Raw genomic sequence first — 25,071 nt, 5'->3', positions numbered from 1 at the left:
AATGGTTTTCCAGTTATCCTTAGTTCGGTGTCCATTTGCTTTCTTTAAATACTTTTGTGGTATATTTTAACATTATTAAAGATATGCCTACGTATACTGAACATAACCTGAAGAAGGAGTTCAGCAACCCTTTTATGGTGACACTGGCAGAGGGCAGGTATTTCAGGTACTCTGTGTGTGTGTTTAGTCCACTTTTGTATCGTTTAAGTACTGTGAAGATGTCATTGCTTTGTCATCGACAATGTGCCTAACCCTACAGATGCCAGGATATAAAAATTATCCCTTTGCAAGGCAGAATGAAGGAATTTGTCCTCCTTTGTGTACCCATATGTTAGCTTACCTTTATGCAGAATGCTGGTTTTGATTAAGTTGAGAAATATTGCGTCGCTGCTTCCCACTTCTGCTGCATAAATCTCTGTTAACCTAGACAATTTTGACAGGTGCCAGTCAGTGGTCTAGGAGTGGAGGACAAGCCCCCTCATCTCCAAACTATGAAAACTCTCTACACTCCTTGGTAAGAATTGTTGAAAGCAACACCATACTTTTTACTTAAGAGCTGAAGGCTTGGTTTTGTATAAATCCTGCATATCATTAAAGGAAACAGTAGGATAGCATTACAAATGAATTCTTTGCTAACAAATGGCCTGTTCAGTTGAACAATATAAGACGTGCAGGGTGTGTCTTTCACCATCTGTTCCTTGGGCATCAGGCTTCTGTGCTGAGGACAGCTGGTGCTAAAGCACTGTTATGAGATTCTGGTACCTTTTCACAAATCCATAGCTAATTCTTATCTAAAGTTCAGTCTGGAGGAAAGATAAAGACTTCATGCCTTTGCATTTACTTGTCCTTCCCCTCCCTCCCTGAAATGGTAGCCTCTTGGGCTTGCCTTCACTACACCTGTCTAATTAAAGTACTAATATATTTTATTTATAATTATTATTTGTTATTGGGGAGTGTTCATTTATTAATTAATGAACCAATTTACAGAAAAAGACGTGGGAAATCATCTACAGCATTGTAAATTTTCTTCCTTTGAAGATTCAGCAGAGGATTTAAGTTACTGACTTCTTTCTTAAATTCTTGATACACGATCAGGAAGGAAAAGGGAAAAATTTGAGGGGAGGCTTTGATTACCTGTTAATATTTCTAGTTTCCACAGGTGAAATTTCATTTTTCTGTCTAACAAGAGTAAATTTAAGGCAAATCTGTTTTCTTCAATATTTTTGCAATTAAGTATAATTGTTATGTACATCTTAAAATCCTAACAAAACTGCAGTGTTAAATATTAGCCTTTTCTTATCTTAATATAATCAGATCTCTGTTGCATTAACTTGACTAACAATTTATTGCTGACATGCACATCAGCTGTTTCCTCACCTCTTTTTTGAATTAATCTTAACCTGTGCTTTGCTTCCTGTTCTGTCTTGACTTTGCCAGAAAAATCGAGTTGAACAGCAACTTCACGAGCATTTGCAAGATGCAATGTCCTTCTTAAAGGATGTCTGTGAGGTACTATTTCACTTTAGATGGTGCCTTTTTGTGTTTCAATTAATGCTTCCTTCGGATTCCCCATTAAAAACTTAAATTAGCGTAGCATATGACCCATCTTCTGACTCCAACATCTTGCCATTTCAGTTTCTGGAGAGCTGCAGTGTCAGAATTGGTTTTGCTTTGGGGTTTGTCTTTTTTTTTTTTTTTAAGGAAAGTAATTTAAAGACAGCCTCTTCTGCAGTAACATACAGAAATCACTTTTATTTCTGCAGTAGCTGATGTGTTTAAAGCTCCACTTTAGAAAACGATAGCTCAAAGTTTTGTCCAGGTTTTTTGTAATACAGGTTCTCAAAAAGCCTCTCTTTTATTGTTACCAGTGTGGTGAGGCTGATTTTATGATCATTCTTTCTCATCCTTTATTAGCTTATTTTGTAGCACTTCCTTTTTCTTTGTTCATGCCATGTAATAGAAGCTGAGTAACATTAACCTTGTAATAAGATTCACTTTAAAAGCTGCCACCTATTTGTGGAATGAATGCTATCTTGAGCAAAATCTCCAGGTATCTTTTCTTCTTCCTGTTTGTTGTAGTGCTGGTAGGTGCCTTCAAAGTCTTTGATATATGCATTTCATCTTCTGTCTTTAATATCTCTGAGGTAGAAACTACTGCAGTATAATGAGCGTGCAGGTTTATTCAGTAATAGCTGCTCCTGTCCCTCTTTAATTCTAACAGCAGTCTCGAATGGAGGATCGCTTGGACAGACTTGATGATGCCATCCATGTACTACGAAATCATGCTGTGGGGCCTTCAACAAGCCTGTCAGGTGGCCATGGAGATATACACAGTTTATTGGGACCATCCCACAATGGGCCAATTGGAAGCCTGAACTCAAACTATGGAGCATCCAGCCTTGTGACAACCAACAGACAAGCGTCAATGGTAATGGTATTTTTAAATGTGTATTTTTATGCATAACAGCTTCAGCTGATGCATTTGACTTAGCGCAGAGCCTAGTGAGTTACAACTGGGGTGTAAGACCAACATTTATCAGGAAGAAACTACTTGACGTTCCTGCGGAGGAAAAGGTGGCAGACAGCTTGCACCTGCTATGGGTTTCCAATTAGAGGGTTAGGGTGGGGGTAGAAATGAGGGGGAGGAGAAAGATGGGAAAACTTAAACTTGGGCCTGGTCAGTGGCCCATAAAATCCTGCTGTGACCATATGCAGAAAGCTGAAACTTTCTGCTGAGAGCATTTCAGCTTATACATGCATTTTTTCCAGATGTGTAATAATTGGCAGAACAGTTTTCTCCTTGAAATGGTGAATAGGGAGATTGAATGGGAAAAGCAGTCAAGAAGGACTGAATTTCAAGTGTTCTGGTCTGGAAAAGCTGTTTATTGTAAATTGGAACTAGTCTTCAATAGCAGATGCTGGCAGAGGACTGGGAGGAAGCTGTTGGAATGTGGAACCATGGTGTGCGCAGGCTCAAAATGTAAACTTTTTTTTCTAAATGAAAAGGAGTTTGAGCACAGCTGCAGTGTAAGTAACAATGAAGGGGAAACAACTTTTAGATTAATCCACAAGAAGAGTGAAATAATTCAATCCATCCCTTTTAGTTTCTTTTAAAAAGTGAACTGTTCTGAAAAAATGTAGTTGAGCTTTTTATAGATCAGCAGTATGTTAAAAGCATTAGACAGTAAGCGAAATCTATTTGTAGCATTGCTCACCTCCCTTTTTCTTCCTTTGCATTCCTCCCTTCTCAAGAACGCTTAAAGGAAAAAGGGCTTTTTAAAACATGCGTATTTTAGTGGTGCCATGTGTTTGCATGTTTACAGCGTAATTTTAAAGACCAGTTACATGCTGTGAAATTTTCTGTCATAAAACAGATTCACAGCTGGGCACTGTGTGATCAAGGCAAAACTTCACCTATCATCAAAATAATTAGGTACCCCAATTGCTGAAGGGTTTGTATTTTATAAAACTGAATTAGTTCCAGGCTCTCCCATTTGCACGTCACACATCCATTTATATTAATTTCAGAACCACTGCAGTAGACATCAAAAAGAACTGGTTACTTTCTATAAGCTGCGTGTGTTTGGGGTCTTTTCAGGGGGGCAGTGTTTTCCAACACATACTCAGCTTTAGGTTTCTATACAACTTCGCCATTACAATTAGTAATGAAGGAAGTGATGCATAAATACTTCAGAATTTTTTCTGAATACTGCCTCATATTTAAAGAATGCTGTTAAAAGGGAATGTTCTGCAGTAGTCTGGGTAGACTGCAGTCTAGTTATATAAAAGAAAACTTGTTTTTTCCTTGGTCTTAATGACGTGGGGTAGAGTGACTGAAATTGTAGTGCCAGAATTGTTCTCTCTCTGTCTTGTGGAACCTTCTGGTGCTGCTAAGCCAGATCCAGTCAAATGCAGATAGTGCTGCAATGTACACAGAAATCTCTTTTTCTCTTTTAAACTAAGCTATGATAAATATTTTATCAGCTTGGTTTTGATTGAAATAGGTGGTGGTGGAAGATGACTCCCCAGAATGAATTCCCCAGTCTGCTGTAGTTTGATGTAGTTGTGTAACTAAAATGTAATCTAGACTTGAATTCCCACCAAATGATTGACCTGCTGTTTCAATTGAAAGATGCTTGCTCTCTGTTAAAAAAAAAAAACAACTTAGATTAGGAAAATGAAAAAACCAAACAAACAGCACTTGCTTTTATATTTCGTCTGGCTGGGTGAAGCAAGCCTGCAGATCAGTTTTGCTTGAATAGTGAGTCAGCTAAAGAATTCCTTGGATTAACCCTAATTTTGTTAGATCAGAATAATTGGCTCCAACAGAAAGCATCCTGTCGTGGCCTTGACCAGTCCCCAGCGAGTGCCCTTTGCCATCATTTGCAGTCGCAGGCAGTGAGCATGGCTTAGGATGGAGCCTGAAAGACAGAGGCTGGCCTTTCTGGCTGTAGTGGAAACTGAGCAGTGTTAGTTAATGATGACTGCATTGCAGTAGCGCCCCCCGCTTAAGAGGTGCAATTGTTGTGCTACTCAATAATCAATTTCAACCTATACTTATTTACTGTTTGTATTTCTTGAATAGTAAATGTGGGAGAACAGCGAATTAAAGAGTGCTTTACTTCAGAGAGCCTCCAGTAAATTTCAAGAAAATAATGTGTTGGCTCTCATGGTGGGAAATGTGATCAGTGCAGGTGTTTACCTGGTTTTGTTTGACGTGTTTGGAAGGGTTTTAAGTCAAGAAACGTTCATTGGGATTCAGCACTGAACAAAACTTCCTCGTTGGGGGAGAGAGGCGGGGGTGTCTTTTCATACAAAACATTTTTTCTCTGTAGGAAAAAAAAATAGAAAAGTTAAATTTAATTTCCCTTGAAGATGATGATCTTGGCAGAAGGAGCTAGGAAATGAGTAATTTAACTCCTTTTTATGTAATTAGTGTAACCAGACATGGTTTTATTTTAACATTTGCTTAATTTTTGTGCCAGATTTATTTTAAAACTCTAGTTGACTTCATTTCCTGCTTGCTCTGAATGGTCTTGTTTTTTTTTTTTTAGCTGGGCTGGCCATTAGACTTATTCAAATAGATTTTTAATATCTCAAACTCATCAAATATTTGCTAAGTGGCCTTTGAAGTTGATTTGTATTTTATTTCATGTATTATTGAAAAGTTAAGAAGTAATACTCTTTTTGTTCCTATTCAAGCTGCTTTTTATTTGTCATTGAAGTACAATGGAAAAAGAACAGCCTGAATTGATTAAAAATAAATAAATAAAAGGCCTGGAAACTCGGTTAAGGATGAAACTCAATCCTTAAGTCACAGGGTTTTTTCCAGGTATAACAGGAATCCAAGAAAACTGGACGATCTCCTTCTTCTTACCCTGTGTCTGCTGTGCTGTAAGGGCAGGACAGGGCAGTAGGAGCTGCTTTGCCAGCACCACCCTCTGCTCTTGCACACTGTATTTCTAAGCAGAACTGATGCTCGCACTGAACCACTTTGAGCTGTCCCAAGTGTAAACATCTTGATTCCAAAGCCCCTTTTCATTGTCTTAATTATGTTCACCTCTGTTAAAATTGTATTACTGATCAGCTGGCGTGGGCAGAGAAGTGCTTGTGTTCTGAACTGTGCTTAGGTAAGTCCTACAGCAAATACGAGCAAAGACTGGTTTTGGGGGAGTTTTTTCGTGGGTTCTTCAGTTCTCAAAAGCTTTATTGCCACGAGTTCAAAACTAATAACGAAACTGAAGTGTGAGATGCAGGCCCCGCGTTAGCAGAGCAAAGGTCCTCTCCCCACGTGTGGCTCCGGGTCGGATCTCCACATGTGCAGCACTGTACTATTTGCCACGATCCGTCTGGTTTTTGTTTAGTTGCCAAAAATACTGGACTGCTTTTCTAGTTTCAGCTCCCAAATGTTATCACTTAAACAGACTAAGTAAGTTCGGCGCTCACGGGTTTAAGCTCACAAGTCAGTGTAGTGTGGCTGTAGACTGCCCTCTGCGCCACTCTCCTGAAGTGCAGAACTTCAGTCAGTGTGTTGAGGCACTGAGGAGCCGGTACAGGACTTGGGCTGCCCTTTTGCTAAATGTAAGCTCTTCGATTCGCTGAGAACCCGACCCAGGCGTTATACTGTCACTGTGCAGGGAGGCTGCACGGAGGTGAGTGGTTCCAGTGCGGCTGTAGCAGGGGTGTGTGCCGGAACGCCGCGGCTCCCCCCGGCTGCCATTTCGCGGCCCCACGCGGGGCTGAGCTTTACCTCACAGCGGCCCCTCGGCCGGCTCAGCCCTCCCGCCTGTTGTCGCGCGCAGCCGCGGGCGGAGGCGGGGCCGAGGCTCCCAGCTGTATGCTAATGCGGGCAGCGCGCGCCGCCCCGCGCAGCTGGCGGGTGCCGCGGGGGGGGCACCGCGGTGCCGGGAAACCGGCTGAGCTGGGGATCGGTGACACCGGAACACTGCCGATGGGGGGCTGTGCTGCGGCACAGGCTGCCCTGCGCAAGGCTTAGCAGGAGGTTCCACTGCACTGACATGCGGGTGGAGAGGGCCTCTTCTGCGAACGGACGAGCAAAAGAAAAGCAAACTCGGGTTTCTAAGCTCGACGTTTAAGACACTTAAGGTCCAGTTTGGTGCCTTGAAGCAGGCCCAGATGAGCTGTGCTTACAGGAAACATCTCTGGGCCTTTGCATGGGGTACAGTGGCTTTCTGCAAGTCTCCTGGTTTAGGGATTGTTTTGTTTGAATTTTCTAGCCCACCACAGATCAGAGGTGAATGCTCATGGCATGGTCAGGTTTGTGACACCTGGCTCTTCAGATTTCTGTATCAATGTTGTTAATCTAAGTTGTATGCTTTGATTTTGTAAGCCTGTTTCAAAGGACTGGAACATGGAGTTGAATTCAGCTCTTATTCACGGTCTATTTCCTGCCTGTATCAGAACTGATGTGCTTATCTCTTATGTCTAGATTAGCACTGGATCTGGAATTTGCCAGGGCTCTGGCAGATGCTTCGTTTGGACACAGCTTTAAGAATTTTTGCCTTTTGTAAGAAGTACATTTTGGAACAAACTTGGCCCTAAAGTGATTCATAGTCTGTAGTTTGAATAAAAGCACCCTCATGTGTTAGGATTTAGCATGAGCAGAAGAACAAATCACACAACCTGCAGGGCAGAATTAGGGGAAGACTCGGGTTTGGAAGTTCTCTGTGCAGAGCAAGCTTCATGTTCCTGTTGTAAAGAATTTTGTCTCATAGGCTGGAAGACCCGGGCCCTCTGCCCTTTGCTCCCAGTGAACTCTCAAGCACCGCAGGAGCTGAGATGACTGCATCCGTAGTGGAACTTCTCACAAACAAAGCCTATTACACACACAGGAAGAGAAAACACACTTTAAATAGCAACAGATATCCCACAGTATACAAGAGATTTTCTGCAGAACAATAGATATGGATAGCAGCCTGGAATGACCTGATATTAGTTATGGGGCGGGGGGGTTCCCCCTTTCCTTTCTTGTTCCTGTGTGTTAGCTTACAGGAACAAGTACATATTAAACAAAGGATAAACTTGCATAAGGGCATTTATCTCTCTCTGGGTAAAACCCATACTAAGACATGAAAGGTAGAAGCTGCATTAATTACTCAAGAGGGATTCAAAGCTCAGCAGTTTACTAGGATTGAAGGATTTATTGAAAAACAGTGGTTCTCATGTGTAACTCCAGGCAATAAACCTATTTAATTAAAGGCTTAATCTTATACTTGACATGTTTGCTACTGTTCCAATAAAAAGCTTCATCTGTAGCCAATTTTTGTAACTATATAAATAATAGTAGAATCCTCAGCTTTGTTAGGGTTTTGGGTTCTTTTTTAGTTGTATAATTGTATTGTGGTTGTATTATAAATATTTAAAGGACTTTTGTGTCTTCAGGAATCAAAAGCTTTAAATAGTCTGCATTCCAGATTATTTAAATACAGGCAGTGTGTCTGTACCTTTTCCTTTCTCAAAAGAATATTACTTTTTTATAGAGGTCTGCATTAATAACACTGTTCTGTCTTGAGCAGTTTTTAACAGATTTGCCTGTTCAAGCTGGGCACGGGCACTCATCGCTGTCTTGGCATAAGTACTGTTAATCCAAGTTTATGCTTCCTCTCAGTGCTTGCTGCTTGGAAATTTGATCATGATGTATTATGAAGGAGCAGATTAGAAAATACTGAGAGGTGGTAGGAGCAGTGAGATACCTGGGTTATTTTTGTATGATAAGATTCTGTAATGGGACCAAGATAAATATATTTAGCTGAGAAAGGAGGAAAATGAGAGGAAATTATTAAAGTGAACAAAATAGTATTTTGATATTAGACCCAGTTCTGCCTTAATCCTGTTTCAGCACAAGTGAGGAGATGCTATTTATATATGTGCATGCCTGTGTATGTGAATGTGGGGCAGTATGCACACCTTACACGTGGGGTGAAGACGATTATTTTCCATGATTTAAGGATCAAAATGTTACATGTGCTGGAGTTGCTAGTTGAATTAGTTTAAACAATCAAAGGTTAATCGAGTCTTACACCCCTCAGGTATAAATCAAGGAGAAAACTCTGTAGTGTTCTGTGGGAAAGTAGTGAAAAACCTTGTTGCTATGTTGCTGTGTTATTCCAAACAGGTGTTGGTCACTGCTTTGCTTGAAACACAGCTTAATCCTGTGTGGTGTGATCAAGTGGTGTAGTGTAATAGCATCTTCCAACTAAATCTTTCCTTTACCAAGCTAGAACTTTAACTTGGGCTTGTAATCCAGCGAATACTTTGCCTTTTAAACTTCTGTATCTGGATTGTTTCTTTTTCTTTAAAGCACATCTTTAATGGAAATGTTTGCTTTGCTTTAGGTTGGGGCTCATCGGGAGGAAAGTGTCAGCCTCAGCAGCAACCATTCAGTTCTTCCCAGTGCAGTTTCTGCTCAGAGCACAGAACTAAATCATAAAACACAAGAAAGCTACAGAGGTAACTTCCCAGTTATTTTAAATGGTGTCTGCAGTAATCCAGAGCCAGTGAGGCCATAAATCTTGGTAAAATTGCATCAGCACAGGGCATAAAGACATAGATGATGTTGAGAAATAAGAAATTAATTATAAATACTGTAAAATGCTGCTGTGAAGTATCCCTGCAACAATTTTCAGGGCATCCCTATGTCAGACTTGACCCACTATAGTTCCAGCAGAAGACCGCATTACAGCCATGTTCTCTTGGCTGAAGGAGCCATAATGGCATTTGCAGTACTGCAGCCATTTCCAAATCGGCAGGAAGGGCTGCAGAGTGAGCTGAAGGCAGGTTTCAGTCTAGCTAATAAAAGGAAGTCCCTCCACACAGGTCTTAATGGTTCCCTCAGTTTTTAACTTGAAGCAGTAAGCTGTAGAAGACACAAGTCAGCTTACTCATTAGCATGCTTGCACCATTTAGGGAGGTGCATGTTGCACATTTGATCTAAGCCCAAGCCTCGATGTCAGTGCAGCTCTGCCCTAAAATTTGCAGCCCAGACATAAGGTGCAAGTTTCCTTACTTCACTGAAGTCCTAATAGGAAGTCCTATTAACAGTGCTTTTCTTAGATGAAGCTGTTACTGATCAAGCTGCTCTGAGCTGCGATCCCTTTACAACCCCTGACACATGCCCAGTAATGCAGTGTTACCAGGATTTCTCTTCTTGTTGTTGCCAGAGTGTAGTTCCTCCTGTCGTCCTTTCAGACTCTGTGCTCAGCTCTGGCCTCCAATTGACATCTGCTTGAGGTTCTCCTTGGCATTTCATGCCTGTGATACTCACATTGATCTCTGGTTGCCTGCAGCATTGTCAGGTGGCTTACAGAGCCAGTCTGTGGCTATAGGTCCAACAGAAATCAAGTCTGAACATAAGGAGAAGGATGAAAATATACATGAACCCCCCTCATCGGATGACATGAAATCAGATGATGAGTCCTCCCAGAAGGATATCAAGGTCTCATCTAGAGGCAGAACAAGGTGGGTTGCTGACATGTCCTATAGAATTTGTGTTTCCTTAATGCTGTGTAGCATGCTGTCCTTATGTCTGATTAATTTATTTCAAGGCTTTTGCATTACCTCAGTGCATCTGTTAATAGACAGCTGAAACAGATAAACAGTTTATGTATTTGTATCCACTTAAATACCCAATAGAGGATTTTCTGGGGAAATCACTTCAAAAGTGTGCATTCCCTTATGTGGATGCCTTGCCTGATTCCTGCCTGTGTGCGTGTAAGTGGTGTAAGATACAGAGAACCCTGCCCAGCATAGAGGATGGGAGAACGTTAGAAACCTGCAATACTCTGTACCTGGGCCAGGGCTGTGCTTCTAAACTTGAGCCAGTGGTGATGGAGAGCAGCAGCCTGGTAACCCTGATTCACTGGGATGAGCACGACAGGTACATAGTCTGTGAAACACTTCTCTCCCAGACCTGGAGCTGACGCTGAGTAAAATTCTTCTGGATCTGCCTGATAGGCCTAAAACAAACATTGACATTTAGGATAACAGTAAACAGTGAGAGTTTTGCAACAATTGGCAGCACAGTCTGTATCATCGCATGTGTCTAATGTCATTTTAGCATGTTAATTTTAGTTAGAGCAGAGGTTTTGCATAGTTTTAGACTGAATTGGACAATTCTGTATTTAAAAAAAAGGCTATGCAAGTTAATACAATAATTTGAAGTGATACAAGAATTCTGATTAAAACTGATCAGCTCTACACTGGCTATTATTATAAGATAAAATAGTTCTAAAATTGGCCAATAAGGTCTTTAACAAAACTAATGCTTTTTAATAAGCACAGTAAATTGAAAATTACCCAAATGCCTTCTTATATAAGCTGATATATTGGAAACTGGCTGGACTACTTGTTGAAAAGGCTTTATTCCTCACCTGACGAGGTAGCTGAGTTACCTCTTTGCTCCTCATTCCTCGGTGATTGAGTGAAGTGGTAGTTTTGCTTCAAGGGGCAGTGTGTTGCCACTACTTCTCCTAGAGATGTTTGCCACCTGTAGATAACATTCTGTGCATATTCTTCAGCCAGACACCATTTAAAACTTACTTTTAGAAAAAGGCAGGAACAGCAAGAATTACCTTGAGTACTTAAGCACTGATTTGGAACACTTCCTTAGTTATCTAAGTATACTTAAATATGAAATAGATTAAGCAGAAAAAGTTTAATTTCATCAACTGAAAATTTTGAACCAACAGCACGATCACTTGTGATACTTCAGTATACTTTTATTTACACTTTCTCGCAGCAGTACTAATGAAGATGAGGATTTAAACCCAGAGCAGAAAATAGAAAGAGAAAAGGAGAGAAGAATGGCAAATAATGCTCGAGAACGTTTGCGTGTACGAGACATTAATGAAGCGTTTAAAGAACTTGGCCGTATGTGTCAGCTTCATCTGAAGAGCGAGAAACCCCAGACAAAGCTGCTTATTCTCCACCAGGCTGTGGCAGTCATCCTCAGTCTAGAGCAGCAAGTGAGAGGTAAATAATTTAAAGTACTGACATACCTTGCTTTAAATTGTAACAAGCACTTACGTAGTAGCACAAAAGCTCTAACAAAAATATGAGATCTATTTTAAAACATACCTTATATAACTGAAATATTAAAATGCAGTGAATTTAACCACATTTACTTAAGGATTTGCATTAAACACATAGTGGGGAGGAGAGAGAAAACCTACTTCAGTTGAGTCAAAGACATGTTAAGGTGCAGAGGCACCCTGCTTGAACTTCTGATCAGCTCCTAGTGGGTCAGGCAGTTGGATGAGATGACCCTTGTAGGTCCTGTCCAACTGAAATAGTCTGACCTGTGTAGCTGACATGAGCATTCCATCAGGTTTTGCTTTCTTGGACTAGTGAGTAGCTGTCTTTCTCAGTGTCCTGCTGACAGAAGTGCATCAAGTGACTGGAAAAGTCTTTCAGATGTGGATGATATCAGTAGTCATACTTGCTTAACGCACAACATCTTTGAATCACTGATGCCACTGAATTATGTCAGTGTTTTATTCTTGTGTATCTTATTTTTACTTCCATATCCTGTTTTGTTGCTTGTGTTTTACACAGATCAAAGCAAGAGTTAAAAGTTCAATGAAAGTGACAAAGTGACAATAACTCAACACAGGCTTATGTGCTGTGTAGTAAGGGTGAAATTCTGTGTTTTCAGGCAGAGTTTTACTGACCTGGGTTTTAATAAAGGCTCACAGGCTCCAGTCAGGGCTCTTCCATAGAGCAGCTAACTGCCCTGCAGATGAGGCACCAAGTAGTGCCATGGCAAAGCCCTATTTTAGCATCTTTGAACCTTTGACCTTGGGAATTATTTTGCTCTGAAAATGACAGAGTCTGGAAGATAAGGTTGAATATTACAAAGAAGTCAGAATAACATTAATCAAGCATGGTTTTTAATGTTTAAAACCATGTTGTAATGTTTAAAAACCATCAAGTCCATCTCTTGGCTCTCCCAGATTCTGTCAGTCACAGAAAGCTCTGTGTGAAAGCTAGTAAAATCACTTTTGCCTTGGTCAGAGGTTGTTTCTGAACCTTATGTCTGGTAGAAATCTTCTTCTGTATGTACTTACAGTTAAATTGGACCTATTCTGCAGGCAGTGTAAATTGAGAGCTTTTCCTTCCTCACGTGTACAGCTCAGCTCCTACTCCCCGTGCATCACAAGCACACGATGCCTCTTGTGCAGGAGGCTGTGCTGCCTTTTTATCTCTGCATCTTTCTTAGCACCTATTCCTGACAGTGAGTGACCGGAGCTTTGTGCAGTGCCTGGAGGAGCTTTCACCAGTGCATTATATAATTGCATCAGCCATTTCCTCTCACTGCTGGTAATGAGGCTTCTCATTCTGTGATTGGTGCTATTCAGACTGAAACGTTTCAGATTTTGAGCTCTAACTGTAGGCTAGCATTTTCATCTCCGTTTCATAAATCACTGTAAATTAACTTCCTTTCAGAGTTTCCACATAATTAAATCTTCTTTAAAACTTCAAGACAAGCCAGATTTAAACAAAGAAAACTGTGATTAAGAAAAGTTAGCAGTTTTGGGTTGTTTTTTTCCCCCAGTAGATTCTTTAGGAGTGTTCATCCTTATGAAATGCAGTAGGAGGCAGTTGGTAATGACTTGGGTGAAAGCAGAATTAGCAAGTCTGTTCAAAATTGCCTCTGTCAGATTACCCTTGTAAAATGCAAACTGCAGTTACTGTGGGGTGCCTGTGCAGTGCAGAAGGGCTTGTGCTGTCTGTTTAGTCTTGGCAGTCTCCTTACAGCTAAAATTATATCTGCAATCTTAAACTGCAAACCAGAATTCACTGACAGCTAGAAAAATACCTCAACATGTTGATTAAATTCAACATGCACTGGTAGAACATAGTACACACTTTTCGTGTGTCTTTTTGGCCATGGCAGTTTTCATCTTTTGTATTTTGGTTCGTGAAAAAACATTTTGAAGAACAGAAACAGTTGACTGTTAGAAACTATCATAATTTGAAAACTAGATCCAAGGCTTCATCTATTGAAGCTAATTGGGGAAGTGGAAACATACTGATGGAGGTAGCTTGATAGCTGGTCCACAGCTGCCTATATAAAGTACTGACTGTGATGTGAGAGGAAACATGGTTTGAAAATACATGAGCCTTCTGCTCTGTGCCATTGTCATATTCTTTCAGTTTAAGATGGTTTCCCAGACCTGAGAGTACGAGGAGAGCTACTGACTCAGGACATTCAACCTTCCCTTTTCTAACAGCAGGCTAATATTAAGGTGAAGAAAGAAGCAGTAACATTACTAAAACTAGCGTGCTGTCAGTAAGGTTGGTGTGACTTCAGCATACCAGTGAAGCACAGAAATAAATCTGGGGTTGTTTGCATTGTAAATTCTTACAGTTCTCATTTTGCACGTTAGCAACTCCTGGTGACAAGGGAGGCACTTCCTAACAGGTTTTTGAGGGGGTAGATAGGCACTTAGGGAAGTTTGGGTGATTTTTTAGGATTTTTTTTTTTTTAATAACATCTCAGGAGATGCCTGGTAGGGTTTTCAGTAGTGCTTGTCTGCAGCTTTAAACACCTGCCTTTTAGCACAGGGACATCAGGAGTTCAAAGAGGGAAGCTGCACAGCTATTTTTACTCCAGCACTTAATGGATCTATACTGCCCTCTTTATCAGCGTATGGGACGTTAACATCATGTTTCTGTTCCAGAACGAAACCTAAACCCTAAAGCAGCCTGCCTTAAGAGAAGGGAAGAAGAAAAAGTTTCTGCCGTATCGGCAGAGCCGCCAACACCACACCCAGGAAGCCACCCTGGCCTGAGTGAAACTACCAACCCTATGGGTCATATGTGAACACCAGCCAGGTACGTTTCTGGTCTAGAGGGGAATGGCTCTTTTTGCTTTTTATTGGCTACAGTTAAGGAGATGTAGATATGCCTGTTCTTACTTACTGAGCTGCCACTAGCACCAGACTTCTTTATGCTGCTAAGTACTTTGAGGTCTCTGAGCATAAGCAAAGCGTGCAGATTTGTTTAGTTTTATAATAAAACAAAATCCCAAGAAGTTGTCATTAAACTCTTCATTTCCATGTGTTGTTGCCAATGGCTACATCTCTTGGCTCAGGTGGCCTTCTTGGCATGACATGAGAGGAATAGTTAACAGTTTGCTAGATAAGCCAAGCATAATAGAAATGAAGTATACATTTTTAAATGATCTAAATATCACATTAGCTCTTTTAAAAATCCATGTAGTTTCCCAGTGCTGAAACAGAGAGACTTCTCATCACAAAGAGATTTGCTGTCTGGCTTAAAGCTCATCTTGTGTGCCCAGCAGAGATTGCTTAACTATCTTAAGTCACAGTCTCTATTAGTAAAGATAGTTAAGGTTTAAGAAGTAATGCTTTCAGCTTTGCAAGATAAATCAGCATTCCCAAAAGCCCCATGTAGTCCAAAATGCAGTAGTTCATTTGAACCATGCTGGTGGGGTGCTCTTACCAGGGATATATTAGTCTTCTGGTTTTATTACATGTAGCTGCTTGGTTTGTTCTTTTTTAAAAATGGGGGAAAACTTGATTTTTAAAAGAAAAAATTCTGACTATTCCGTGTCTTCTAAAATAGTAGAACTGTTGCCACTTTCAAAACAAGTAAGCAGTTAGGTTTGATGCCCTTATTTATATCCATAATTTTATTAAATTTTATGTTGCGGAGGTTTGTTGTGTATATGGACTGGTTTGCTTCTATTTAAGCTTAAAGTAAAGGCATCCATCTTGCCAGAATGTATTCTGTGGAAATTTATTACTCTCTCATGTTTCTTAGAAAGCAAGCCTTACTCGAGGCAGTACTTTTCCCTCATCTCTCATAGGCAGCTGCTTGCTTCTGGGGTTTCTTTTTAGGAAAATAAGGTGCTTAGAATGTCTTTAATTGCTCTATTTCATACCAAAGAAACAGGCTACTTCTAAATTGTCAGAGAATTCTCGACTTACAGCAGAATTTGTAGCCTGTTCTCGCCATGTTAATACAATGTACCGCTTTTAAAAGTTTGTATGTAACTTTGTAAGGTGACTCAGGTGGAACTTTGACTTGGAAAGCTCATTGGGTATATGGCGATGGCTAACGTCAGCAGTAGTGATTCACTTTGGGTACTGACTCCTGCTTATTTTAGAGACCAAAGTCAAATGCAAATTGAAGGTTTGAGGTTTGCAGATTACACTTTGTCCCATGTCCAGGAAGTCAAATAGAATGTTCCTGAGAGTAAACTGTTCCGTGTATCATATTCAGTATGGATATCTGTGGAAAGAAGGATTTCAAGGCCTCTCTGTGTGATTTTTCTTTTGCACTTAACTGAAAATGCTATGCTTAAAAATAAAAATGGTATAGTTTAAATTAGTTCTCCAGTGTTGACCCATGCTTCTTACTGATTCTTTTCATAATACCCCTTTACTCTTCCAAATTTATTTCTAGAATTCCAGAATTATTGGTAGGATACACAGAAGGTGACCTTTCTTCACAAGGACACAGACAACTAACATTATATGAAGACACAAACCTGACAGGAGAAAACACTTGAAGCAAGAAACCCAAATGCAATCTTATGATCAAAGCTACTGGTCAACACCTGCATCAGGATTGGAGATACAAGGTCTTCAGACAGAATTTCAGCCCATGAAATACTCTGAACATATCATTCTGTTGCAAGCAGTGTGTCGCTTCTGCACAATCAGAGACTGTTGTGATCTCTCCACTCATTGTGGAAGTTGCCTTGTGCCTAAACTGAATTGACAAATGCATTGTAACTACAAATTTTATTTATTGTTATGGAACTGTAAAGGTCTACATATAAAGGGAAAAGTTAACATGTTAAAGGCTGATAAAGTTTCAGCTGGATGCCAGCATTTGCTAAAGCTGTTCACATTCAGAGAACAAAGCAGTGACAAACATTGACCCGTAGCATTCCCAGCATACCTATTAGTGTCTTAAAAAAGGAAGGGAAAAGTCTTTTGTTGTCCTTTCCTCTCCTTTTGCCATATGACTAGTGTTTTCCATGCAATAGGAAACTATTCCTTGGTATAGCTTTTTTTTATGTTATTTTTGGTCTCTGGTAATCTGAACAGTTATGGTCATAGTCACCCTTCCATACTGAGGTCTGTGCTTCAAAGCCAGTGAAAGGCCTGGTGAAGGCTGCCAGCAGGAGCAGTGCTGTGACCGTAACATTTCTTGGGTTTAAGAAGTTATTTTTATTTTCCCTCAGACTTTCCTCAAATACTTTTTTTCGTTTGTTTTTCTAATTATAAACAAAACCTTTTTAGGCTTCTAGGCTTCATAGTAAAGCTTGTAACGTGAAGTGTAAATTGGGTGGGGAGAATCTACTTTGTTAGAGTTGCTTTGTTTTCCGAGCAGTAAGTACTACATATAGTACATGTAAAGTGTTAGCTGTATGTAAGCACAAAATGCATTAAAATACAAAGGAGATTTTTTTTCAGGCTGTAATTTTGGTGAATAGTGAAATCCTACATTCACCGTGGCAGGTAGTGTGATGCTATAACCACCAGTATGGTGGGCTTACTTACAAAATGGAATATAAGAGCAATGGTCACCAGTTTTTCCTTACTGTATACATTAATTATCTTGTCATTTTTGTATGGCTTGTCAGTGGAGAAAAATATACCCAGTGTGAATCAAATGCCCCCCTTCCAAGTCACATTAGCATTGAACCTTCAAATGTTTCTCTACCAGAACAGTGTCCCTAAGTATTCCTTTGTCACAGTTGTGTTGAAATGGTTAAAATCCCTTTGAACTTCCATGGAAACTGTCTTCCACTGCAATGACCATGGGAGGAAATTTCCTATGCCAAGGTTGTCTGAGCTATTGTTCATATAGAGCATCTTTCATCACTGGCAATTGGTTCACACACAAAGCAGGAACAAACCAGTAATTTTTATGAAGTCATTTAAATTGAAAGAACAAAGGATGGATTATTAAAAATAAACTAATGAATTTCAGCTCATGGTTTGGGTGGTTCCTAACAAAACAGTTTGTGGAATTAGTGGATTCATTTCTGTTACTTTAATTTGCATAGATCATCAAATAACACCTGACTATATCTGTGGCCTTGTTCTTCATTTCAGTGTTTATCAGCTAAACAAATTTGTTGCTTATGACGTGTGAAAGTGATCACGTGCCACTGCCTGGCCTTTTTCCTTCTAAGCTTGTTGTCTTTTTGGCTATATTAGACTTTGCAGTATGCCCAGAAGCTTTCCTTCATAAAATAGAAAGAAAAAAACATTTGGCTTATTTTTCACTGTAGCTAGTCTTTTATACAATAATCTTGTAAGAAAATTTCTTGAATTCTAAATATTACTCTTTCTAGATTTTTGAAATCGAAAAAGTTTTCAGTAAAAAGTTTCTTACTTTATTTTACTATATTAGGTAGTAAAAATGTAGGGTTATTTACCATAACCTGTTCATTAATATCAGAAATTTACAATAGCATTGTAAGACCATAGTAGGGTTCTAGCATACCGTGTAGTACCTATGGAGTATTGTAAGAGCTAATTGTCCGAGATGAATTGCTTCTCATCTTGTTCTCCAGTTTCCATTGTTGGTTTATTGCAGATTTGTACCCTGTGTCAAATTTCAAGGTATTGCTGATAAACCTTTCCAACCAGCAGCAAGAAGTTCAAAAAAATTTCTGTCAATGTAACAGAAAACACTATGTATATAACATTTATGTAGCAATAAATGTGCCATCTTTTTTTAACATGGTAAATCAGTGAGTTTTTTAAATTCCTCTCTCCTCATAGGTAATGTGTTGTGTGAAAAACACCAGCAAAATCAGCTTTCACCTTTATCTAAATAAAACCTAACATCCTTTCTCGAGGTACACAGCATAAGCTGCAGGCACAAGAAGTGTTGTTGCTACTTCCTGAGAAGCAAATAAAGAAACTCTCAGTGAGGCGAAGAGGAGCAGTACCCTGGCTGCATTCACTGAGGAACAAAGGGGATTTCATAGGCAAATAGCAATTTGGGAGCAGGAGCTGAGCCATAGGTATATGCTTCCTGTTGTATCTTGTTCTTTATTTTGCCTGTCCTTAAGATAGGTTTCTAAGGCTGAGGCCCCTTTCATGAATTGAAGCTAAGCACCAAGTTACTTCTGAATCAATGCATTAATGTAGGCTTTAGGGGGGGGGGGAAAGGGAGGGGGGAGTCTGTATCTTAACCTTGAAATTAACATTTTCACATTTTCTACAATTTTTCTCTCTGCAAGTGAAATGAAAGAAAATGGCAAGGGGGAAATCCTCATGAAGTCCTTAGTCCACATTTGTTTAAGCCAAAAGCCTCAAGTAACAAGCAGATGTGGCCAAAACTTGAGTTTTTTCAGCTCTTTTCTAAATAAATATCCCTGGGAAAAGCACATCAAAGACAAGCAAACAGGTACTCTACATATAAGGCTATGATGTTTAACTGAATGCGGTGTATGTCAGTCAGCATGGCTGCTGTGTACTGCATCTTTTCCAACTCTTGATACTGTCCTTTGTAACCTTAAAAAAATCTTATTATCATCTTGAGATCTGGTTTACACTGTGACATTGTCAGCATACCTATACAAGCAAGTTCTTCTGATAAGCTAGTACTTTTAACCACTGGCAAATCTAATGAGGTCTGGCCAAATATGGGAGGTGAGACTCGACAAATTTAAGTATGTCTTTTAGTACCTATTTAGTATTAGCTGTGGAAGAGGTGCCGAGGTGCCCTGCTGCCTTCCCTAGCATGCGTTAACAATTCTAACTTACTCCAGTTGTAATAACAGATCCAGCCTTTGAGTATCCATCACTGCTCCTCTCCCTGTTTATGAATGAGACCTCCTACAAATTTTTCACTTCTAGAGTAAAAATGACATTTCCTCTTCTTTGTATTTACCATACTTCTGCTGTCCTGTTTGCATATGATTTCTTATCACAAGTCCTTCAATACCTTTGATAAATACAATTCTGCTAGAATGAGCTTTTGGATTATTGTAGGAAAGCTTTCCTCTAAAGCACTGGGAGAGGCTTAAAATGGACTTAATCTTTTTTGTCTCCAGCACTGAGTAAATCATGTTAAAAAGAAGATTGTGGGTTCTTTATGTATGAGTTAATATTGTTCCAAGAATGAGTCAGCGTTTTCCCCATTAGCATCTGGAAATCATGTCAGAACAAAACCAAAATGTAAAAGACAATCTGGATGGTAAACTGCTTTTTGTTTGTAGCATTAATACCTTATGCTTCCTAGTATACCTAACCTGTGGATACTAAAATGTCCTGTAGAAGGAAGAAATACTTTGTCCCAGTTTGGAGACCTGGCAGCACTTCAACAGTGGGGTTCAAGAAGGCTCAGTAGGAATGAGAAAGCAAGCTGACACCTTCCTGCATCCAGACACCATCCATACAAGATGTGGCCAGAGGTGAGAGCCACAGTATGGCTGCCCTGGCTACAGGGCATCCCAAACACAGGGATGGAGGGTTGCATCTTTGGTGACAGGCACAGCCCCAGGTCCTGCCTTTCTGCTGCTCAACTGCCCAGCAGAGTGAGGGAAAAGTTTTCAAGGAAGGGGGAAAACTGCCACAATCCTTTCTTTTCCCTTCCAGCTCTTGCTGTCAAGTGCAGATAAGTCAGGTGCCATTTTTGGGTGGTGTTTTGTACTGATTAACCATCATTTGTTTTCCTGAAATTAATCCCACTGTCAACCTGCATGCTATTGCAAAATACTGTGAGTTTACTTCCTGGTTAAAACACTAACATACTGTTCAACTGATACGGCAAGCAACTGCATGTGCATGTTCACTATGACAGCTAGTCAAGCTGTTTGTCTGCAGTCCCCTGGGATTGTTTGTTTTGGTCTGATCATAGAATCATAGAACAGTTAGGGTTGGAAAGGACCTTAAGATCATCTAGTTCCAACCCCCTGCCATGGCCAGGGACACCTCACACTAAACCATATCACCCAAGGCTTCATCCAACCTGGCCTTGAACACTGCCAGGGATGGAGCATTCACTACCTCCCTGGGCAACCTGTTCCAGTACCTCACCACCCTAACAGTAAAGAATTTCTTCCTTACATCCAATCTAAACCTCTGCTGTTTAAGTTTCAACCCATTACCCCTGGTCCTATCACTACAGTCCCTAATGAAGAGTCCCTCCCCAGCATCCCTGTAGGCCCCCTTCAGATACTGGAAGGCTGCTATGAGGTCTCCATGCAGCCTTCTCTTCTCCAGGCTGAACAGCTCCAACTTTCTCAGCCTGTCTTCATATGGGAGGTGCTCCAGTCCCCTGATCATCCTCGTGGCCCCCCTATGGACTTGTTCCAACAGTTCCATGTCCTTTTTATGTTGAGGACACCAGAACTGCACACAATACTCCGAGTGAGGTCTCACGAGAGCAGAGCAGAGGGCCAGGATCACCTCCTTTGACCTGCTGGTCACGCTCCTTTTGATGCAGCCCAGGATACGGTTGGCTTTCTGGGCTGTGAGTGCACACTGCTGGCTCATGTTCATTTTCTCATTGACTAACACCCCCAAATCCTTCTCCACAGGACTACCATGAATTTCCTTATTGCCCAACCTGTAGCTGTGACTGGGATTGCTCCAACCCAGGTGTAGGACCTTGCACTTGGCATGGTTAAACTTCATGAGGTTGGCATCAGCCCACCTCACAAGTGTGTCAAGGTCCCTCTGGATGGCATTCCTTCCCTCCAGCATATCAACTGAACCACACAGGTTGGTGTCATCGGCAAATTTGCTGAGGGCACACTCAATTCCATTGTCCATGTCAGCGACAAAGATATTAAACAAGACCGATCCCAACACCGATCCCTGAGGGACACCACTCGTTACCGATCTCCAGCTGGACATTGAACCGTTGACCACAACTCTTTGAGTGCGACCATCCAGCCAGTTCTTTATCCACCGAGTGGTCCACCTATCAAATTGATAACACTCCAATTTAGAGACAAGGATGTCATGTGGGACAGTGTCGAACGCTTTGTACAAGTCCATGTAGATGATGTCAACTGCTCCACCCCTGTCCATCACTTTTGTAGCGCCGTCATAGAGGTCCACCAAATTGGTCAGGCAGGATTTCTCCCTAGTAAAGCCTTGCTGGCTGTCACCAAGCACCTTGTTGTTTTTCATGTGCCTTAGCATGCCTTCCAAGAGAATCTGCTCCCAGATTTTGCCAGGCACAGAGGTGAGACTGACTGGTCTGTAATTCCCCAGGTCATCCATTTTCCCCTTCTTGAAAATGGGGGTTATATTTCCCTTTTTCCAGTCATCAGGAACTTCACCTGACTGCCATGATTTTTCAAATATGATGGCCAGTGGCTTTGCAACTTCATTTGTCAGCTCCTTCAGGACCCGCAGATGGATTTCATCAGGGCCTATGGACTTGTGTACATTCAGGTTCTTAAGATGGTCTCGAACCAGATCCTCTTGTACAGTGGGCCCAGGGTCTAGGTTTTCACAGTCCCTGTGTCTGCCTTCCAAGACTTGGGGGGTGCCAAGTGGCTTTGGGCTCTGAAACTGCAAATCATCTGGGCTCTTTCAATTCTCTCCTGGTTTTTCAAATGTTTTGATGCAATTAAGAATATCTGTTAAATAAAACCTGATTAAAAAATAGTCCTAAAAAAACTATACCAAATATCAAGTGAGATAAAAATCTCTTTCATAATGTTAATCATAACTGATGAAGGGCAGATCCGTTATCGTCAGTGGCTAAGTTAAATATTTGGAATTCTGGTTATTTCAGGTAAACTAGAGAAACAAGAATACCACAGTTGCTTCATTTTCAGGAGAGATCCACTGCATTTTTAACAGTATCACCTAAATATAGACAAAGGAATTAAATATAAACTGTATCAGAATAGTAACTGCTGCCAAGTGTGATGGAACAGATGAGAAAGCAATTGACAATATAATTCAAAATTCAGTCTATATTAAGCATAGACTACTGCTAGTCCTGGACTTTTGAAAAGCATGAGAAACCTATGCAGGTCCTATAGCTGGATATCTCTTTCCATAAAACCTCTGAACAACATGGTAAGTTGTGTTTGTTTTGGAAAACTCAGCAATTCAGCTCTTAGAAAAGATAAAAATCCAGGAGGAAATTATTCAAAGTAAATGGACATGACATCAAGCTCTTGTACAAAAGGAACCACAGTGCGTTGCTATTGTAGTAATGAGGATTTGAGGCCCTACTTTCTTAGTTTTGTGCTGAGGCTTTTTCTGATCCCCCTCCACTGTATTTTAGTGACTAAGGAAAGCTCTTGGAAATGCCAGAACAGGCTTTTTCACTAGTTTGCTAGATTACTTACTTATGTAAGTAAATTAAGTGGTTCCTTATGCCCATGGAAGTTCTGACACACAGTATTGCATTAAATGCACACCTTCTCTATCCAGTATGCAAAAAGGAAAAAATGAATACTTGTGGAATTGGAGGAGGTTAGTCTTACAGATCCAAACACAACTAAAGAAATTTCATGAACATGAATGAATCTGTAGCAATCACTATAAAAATAAGTTCTCCAAACATGAGGTTATAGACTCATCTGCAGAATGAGGTATCCGAGGAGTATTAATTACTTTGCATTTTAATCTATAAATGAGATGATCAGAAGCATTAGCTTATCACAGAAGTGGAATTAATCAGTAGCCCTAGTTTGTGTGTTTGTTGGAAAGACACTAAATAGCCCATTGTTTGCTGTACAGCCAGATTCAGTGCTCCAGACTACTCGCAAATGATCTTCTCTGACCTCTGAAATAACTACTTACAAAATCAGATGAGCTCTTTGAGGCATTTGGGCTTGGTATTTACTGTAGCACCATCCTTCACTCAGACTAGAACCTCAATGTGTTAGAACGGAATTAGGGACTGTAGGACGAGGGGCAGTGGATTCAAACTTAAACAGGGGAAGTTTAGATTAGGTATAAGGAAGAAGTTCTTTACTGTAAGGGTGGTGAGGCACTGGAATGGGTTGCCCAAGGAAGTTGTGAATGCTCCGTCCCTGGCAGTGTTCAAGGCTCTGCTGGATAGAGCCTTGGGTGACATGGTTTAGTGAGAAGCATCCCTGCCCATGGCCAGGGAGGTTGGAACTTGGGTTATCTTCAGGTCCTTTCCAACCCTAACTATTCTATGATTCTGTGAATGAAATATCCCCATCTCAAAACACCGAAAACTCACTCTATAGGAGAGAATTCTCCTGTATATAAATACAAAATTATACGGTGGGGGAAATTTTTGGATCATGGTTTGAATTGTCATCAGAATGGTTAGTTCACACCTGCAACAGCTGGAGACGGTATTGCAGTATCTTCTTTTAAAGTTGACTTAGGAAGGAGGTCTTTCAGATGCACTTCAAGCTCTGTTTGTACAGTACCCAGCAGAAGAGAGCTGACATCTTAACTGATCTTCTGTATGCTACAAAGACATAAATGCTAATGTATTTGATTATGGATATAACAGCTAAAGTACGTTAATCCCTAACACTACCTGACTAATTAAGATAAATGCACGCAATATTGGTGTTCAGTCAATAGGCTCTGCTTCCAGTTTACCTTTTAAAAGGGTAACATTTAATTAAATGTCCATTTAATTTATGTGACTAAGTAATATCTGCAAGTGTAATTAAACATAAAGCTTTTAAAATGCTCATTCTTTTCCTAGCATGCAAGAATAGTATACATGAGCACCATAAAATGCAAGTACAAGAGGGCAAGAATGCTAAAAATGGCGGGAAGAAAGTGACAGCCTGCAGAACACGAAGGTAGTAACCCAATATGAATTAGTGCCTGTCATTAGCTGTAGCCAGCTGGTTGTCATTATTATGTTATATAGAAGTATAACAAATGTGTCAATAAAACTCTCTTTATAGAAGTGTTTTGGATATAAATACAGATTCTGCATTTAAAGGAATATCAGGGGTATCAGGGAAAAGAGTGTGAATGAAACCAAAAATGATATGTGTCTGTTAAGCTTCGCTGTCTATTTTTCTGGCGTGGCTATTTTGCATATCCAGGATAACTGATGAAAAATAACCACAGCCACACACCAGTCAATTCTACATTTCTGTAACTGTTGACTTTTCGACTGGCAGGCCATGTAAACTGAGCTGTCTGTATGTGCTTCCACAGGTCTTCCTGGACTTCTTTCCTCCCTTGTCCCAGCCCTCACCCCACCCACAGCTTCTGTAGCATAAGATATGGTCTCCAAACTGTATCAGTTATAAGCAAACTTAAAAATTGTCATTTCCAGGTACATGCCTCTGCTATTTAACTAATAACATGGTTACTGTGATGCCCATTTACTGCTCCAGTATGAAGATCATTGGTGAGATTCAACAATGCAAGGTTCCTTCCAGCATCCATAGGTAAACATCAGAGACACCTCTGGCTCCCTTACTTGCGCCACTTCTTGCCTGGCTCATTTGCCATCGTTAAGGATTTATCCCTCCACGCTTCCAGCTCTAGGTCCAATCCTTTCCTTCCAGCCTGAAGCATGCTGGCTTCTGTTCCTTCCAGGCCCAGTGTTGCGACTGCTTCGTTTAGGTACAGC

General features: G+C 40.5%; 1 protein-coding gene across 10 annotated transcripts in view; it reads left to right on the top strand.

Moving 5' to 3' along the window:
* TCF12 (transcription factor 12) overlaps positions 1-18,256 on the top strand; it is a 166,402-nt gene extending 148,146 nt beyond the window's left edge. For 3 of the 10 annotated variants that reach the window (XM_034066282.1, XM_034066289.1, XM_031046149.1), the window contains 8 exons: positions 441-514; positions 1,438-1,509; positions 2,222-2,428; positions 8,856-8,970; positions 9,807-9,978; positions 11,258-11,490; positions 14,202-14,355; positions 15,952-18,256. In XM_034066282.1, the coding sequence (XP_033922173.1) occupies positions 441-514; positions 1,438-1,509; positions 2,222-2,428; positions 8,856-8,970; positions 9,807-9,978; positions 11,258-11,490; positions 14,202-14,344 (1,016 nt within the window). In that variant the 3' untranslated portion in view covers positions 14,345-14,355; positions 15,952-18,256. The remainder of the gene's footprint in view (positions 1-440; positions 515-1,437; positions 1,510-2,221; positions 2,429-8,855; positions 8,971-9,806; positions 9,979-11,257; positions 11,491-14,201; positions 14,356-15,951) is intronic. The other 7 variants (XM_034066288.1, XM_034066291.1, XM_034066286.1 and 4 more) reach the window with 5 other exon arrangements.
* Positions 18,257-25,071: the final 6,815 nt, after the last annotated feature.

Source organism: Melopsittacus undulatus, chromosome 9 (assembly GCF_012275295.1).
Source record: "Melopsittacus undulatus isolate bMelUnd1 chromosome 9, bMelUnd1.mat.Z, whole genome shotgun sequence".
Lineage (NCBI taxonomy): Eukaryota > Metazoa > Chordata > Aves > Psittaciformes > Psittaculidae > Melopsittacus > Melopsittacus undulatus.
The sequence above is the reverse complement of the archived record's forward strand: the minus strand, read 5'-3'. Positions and strand labels throughout refer to the sequence as shown.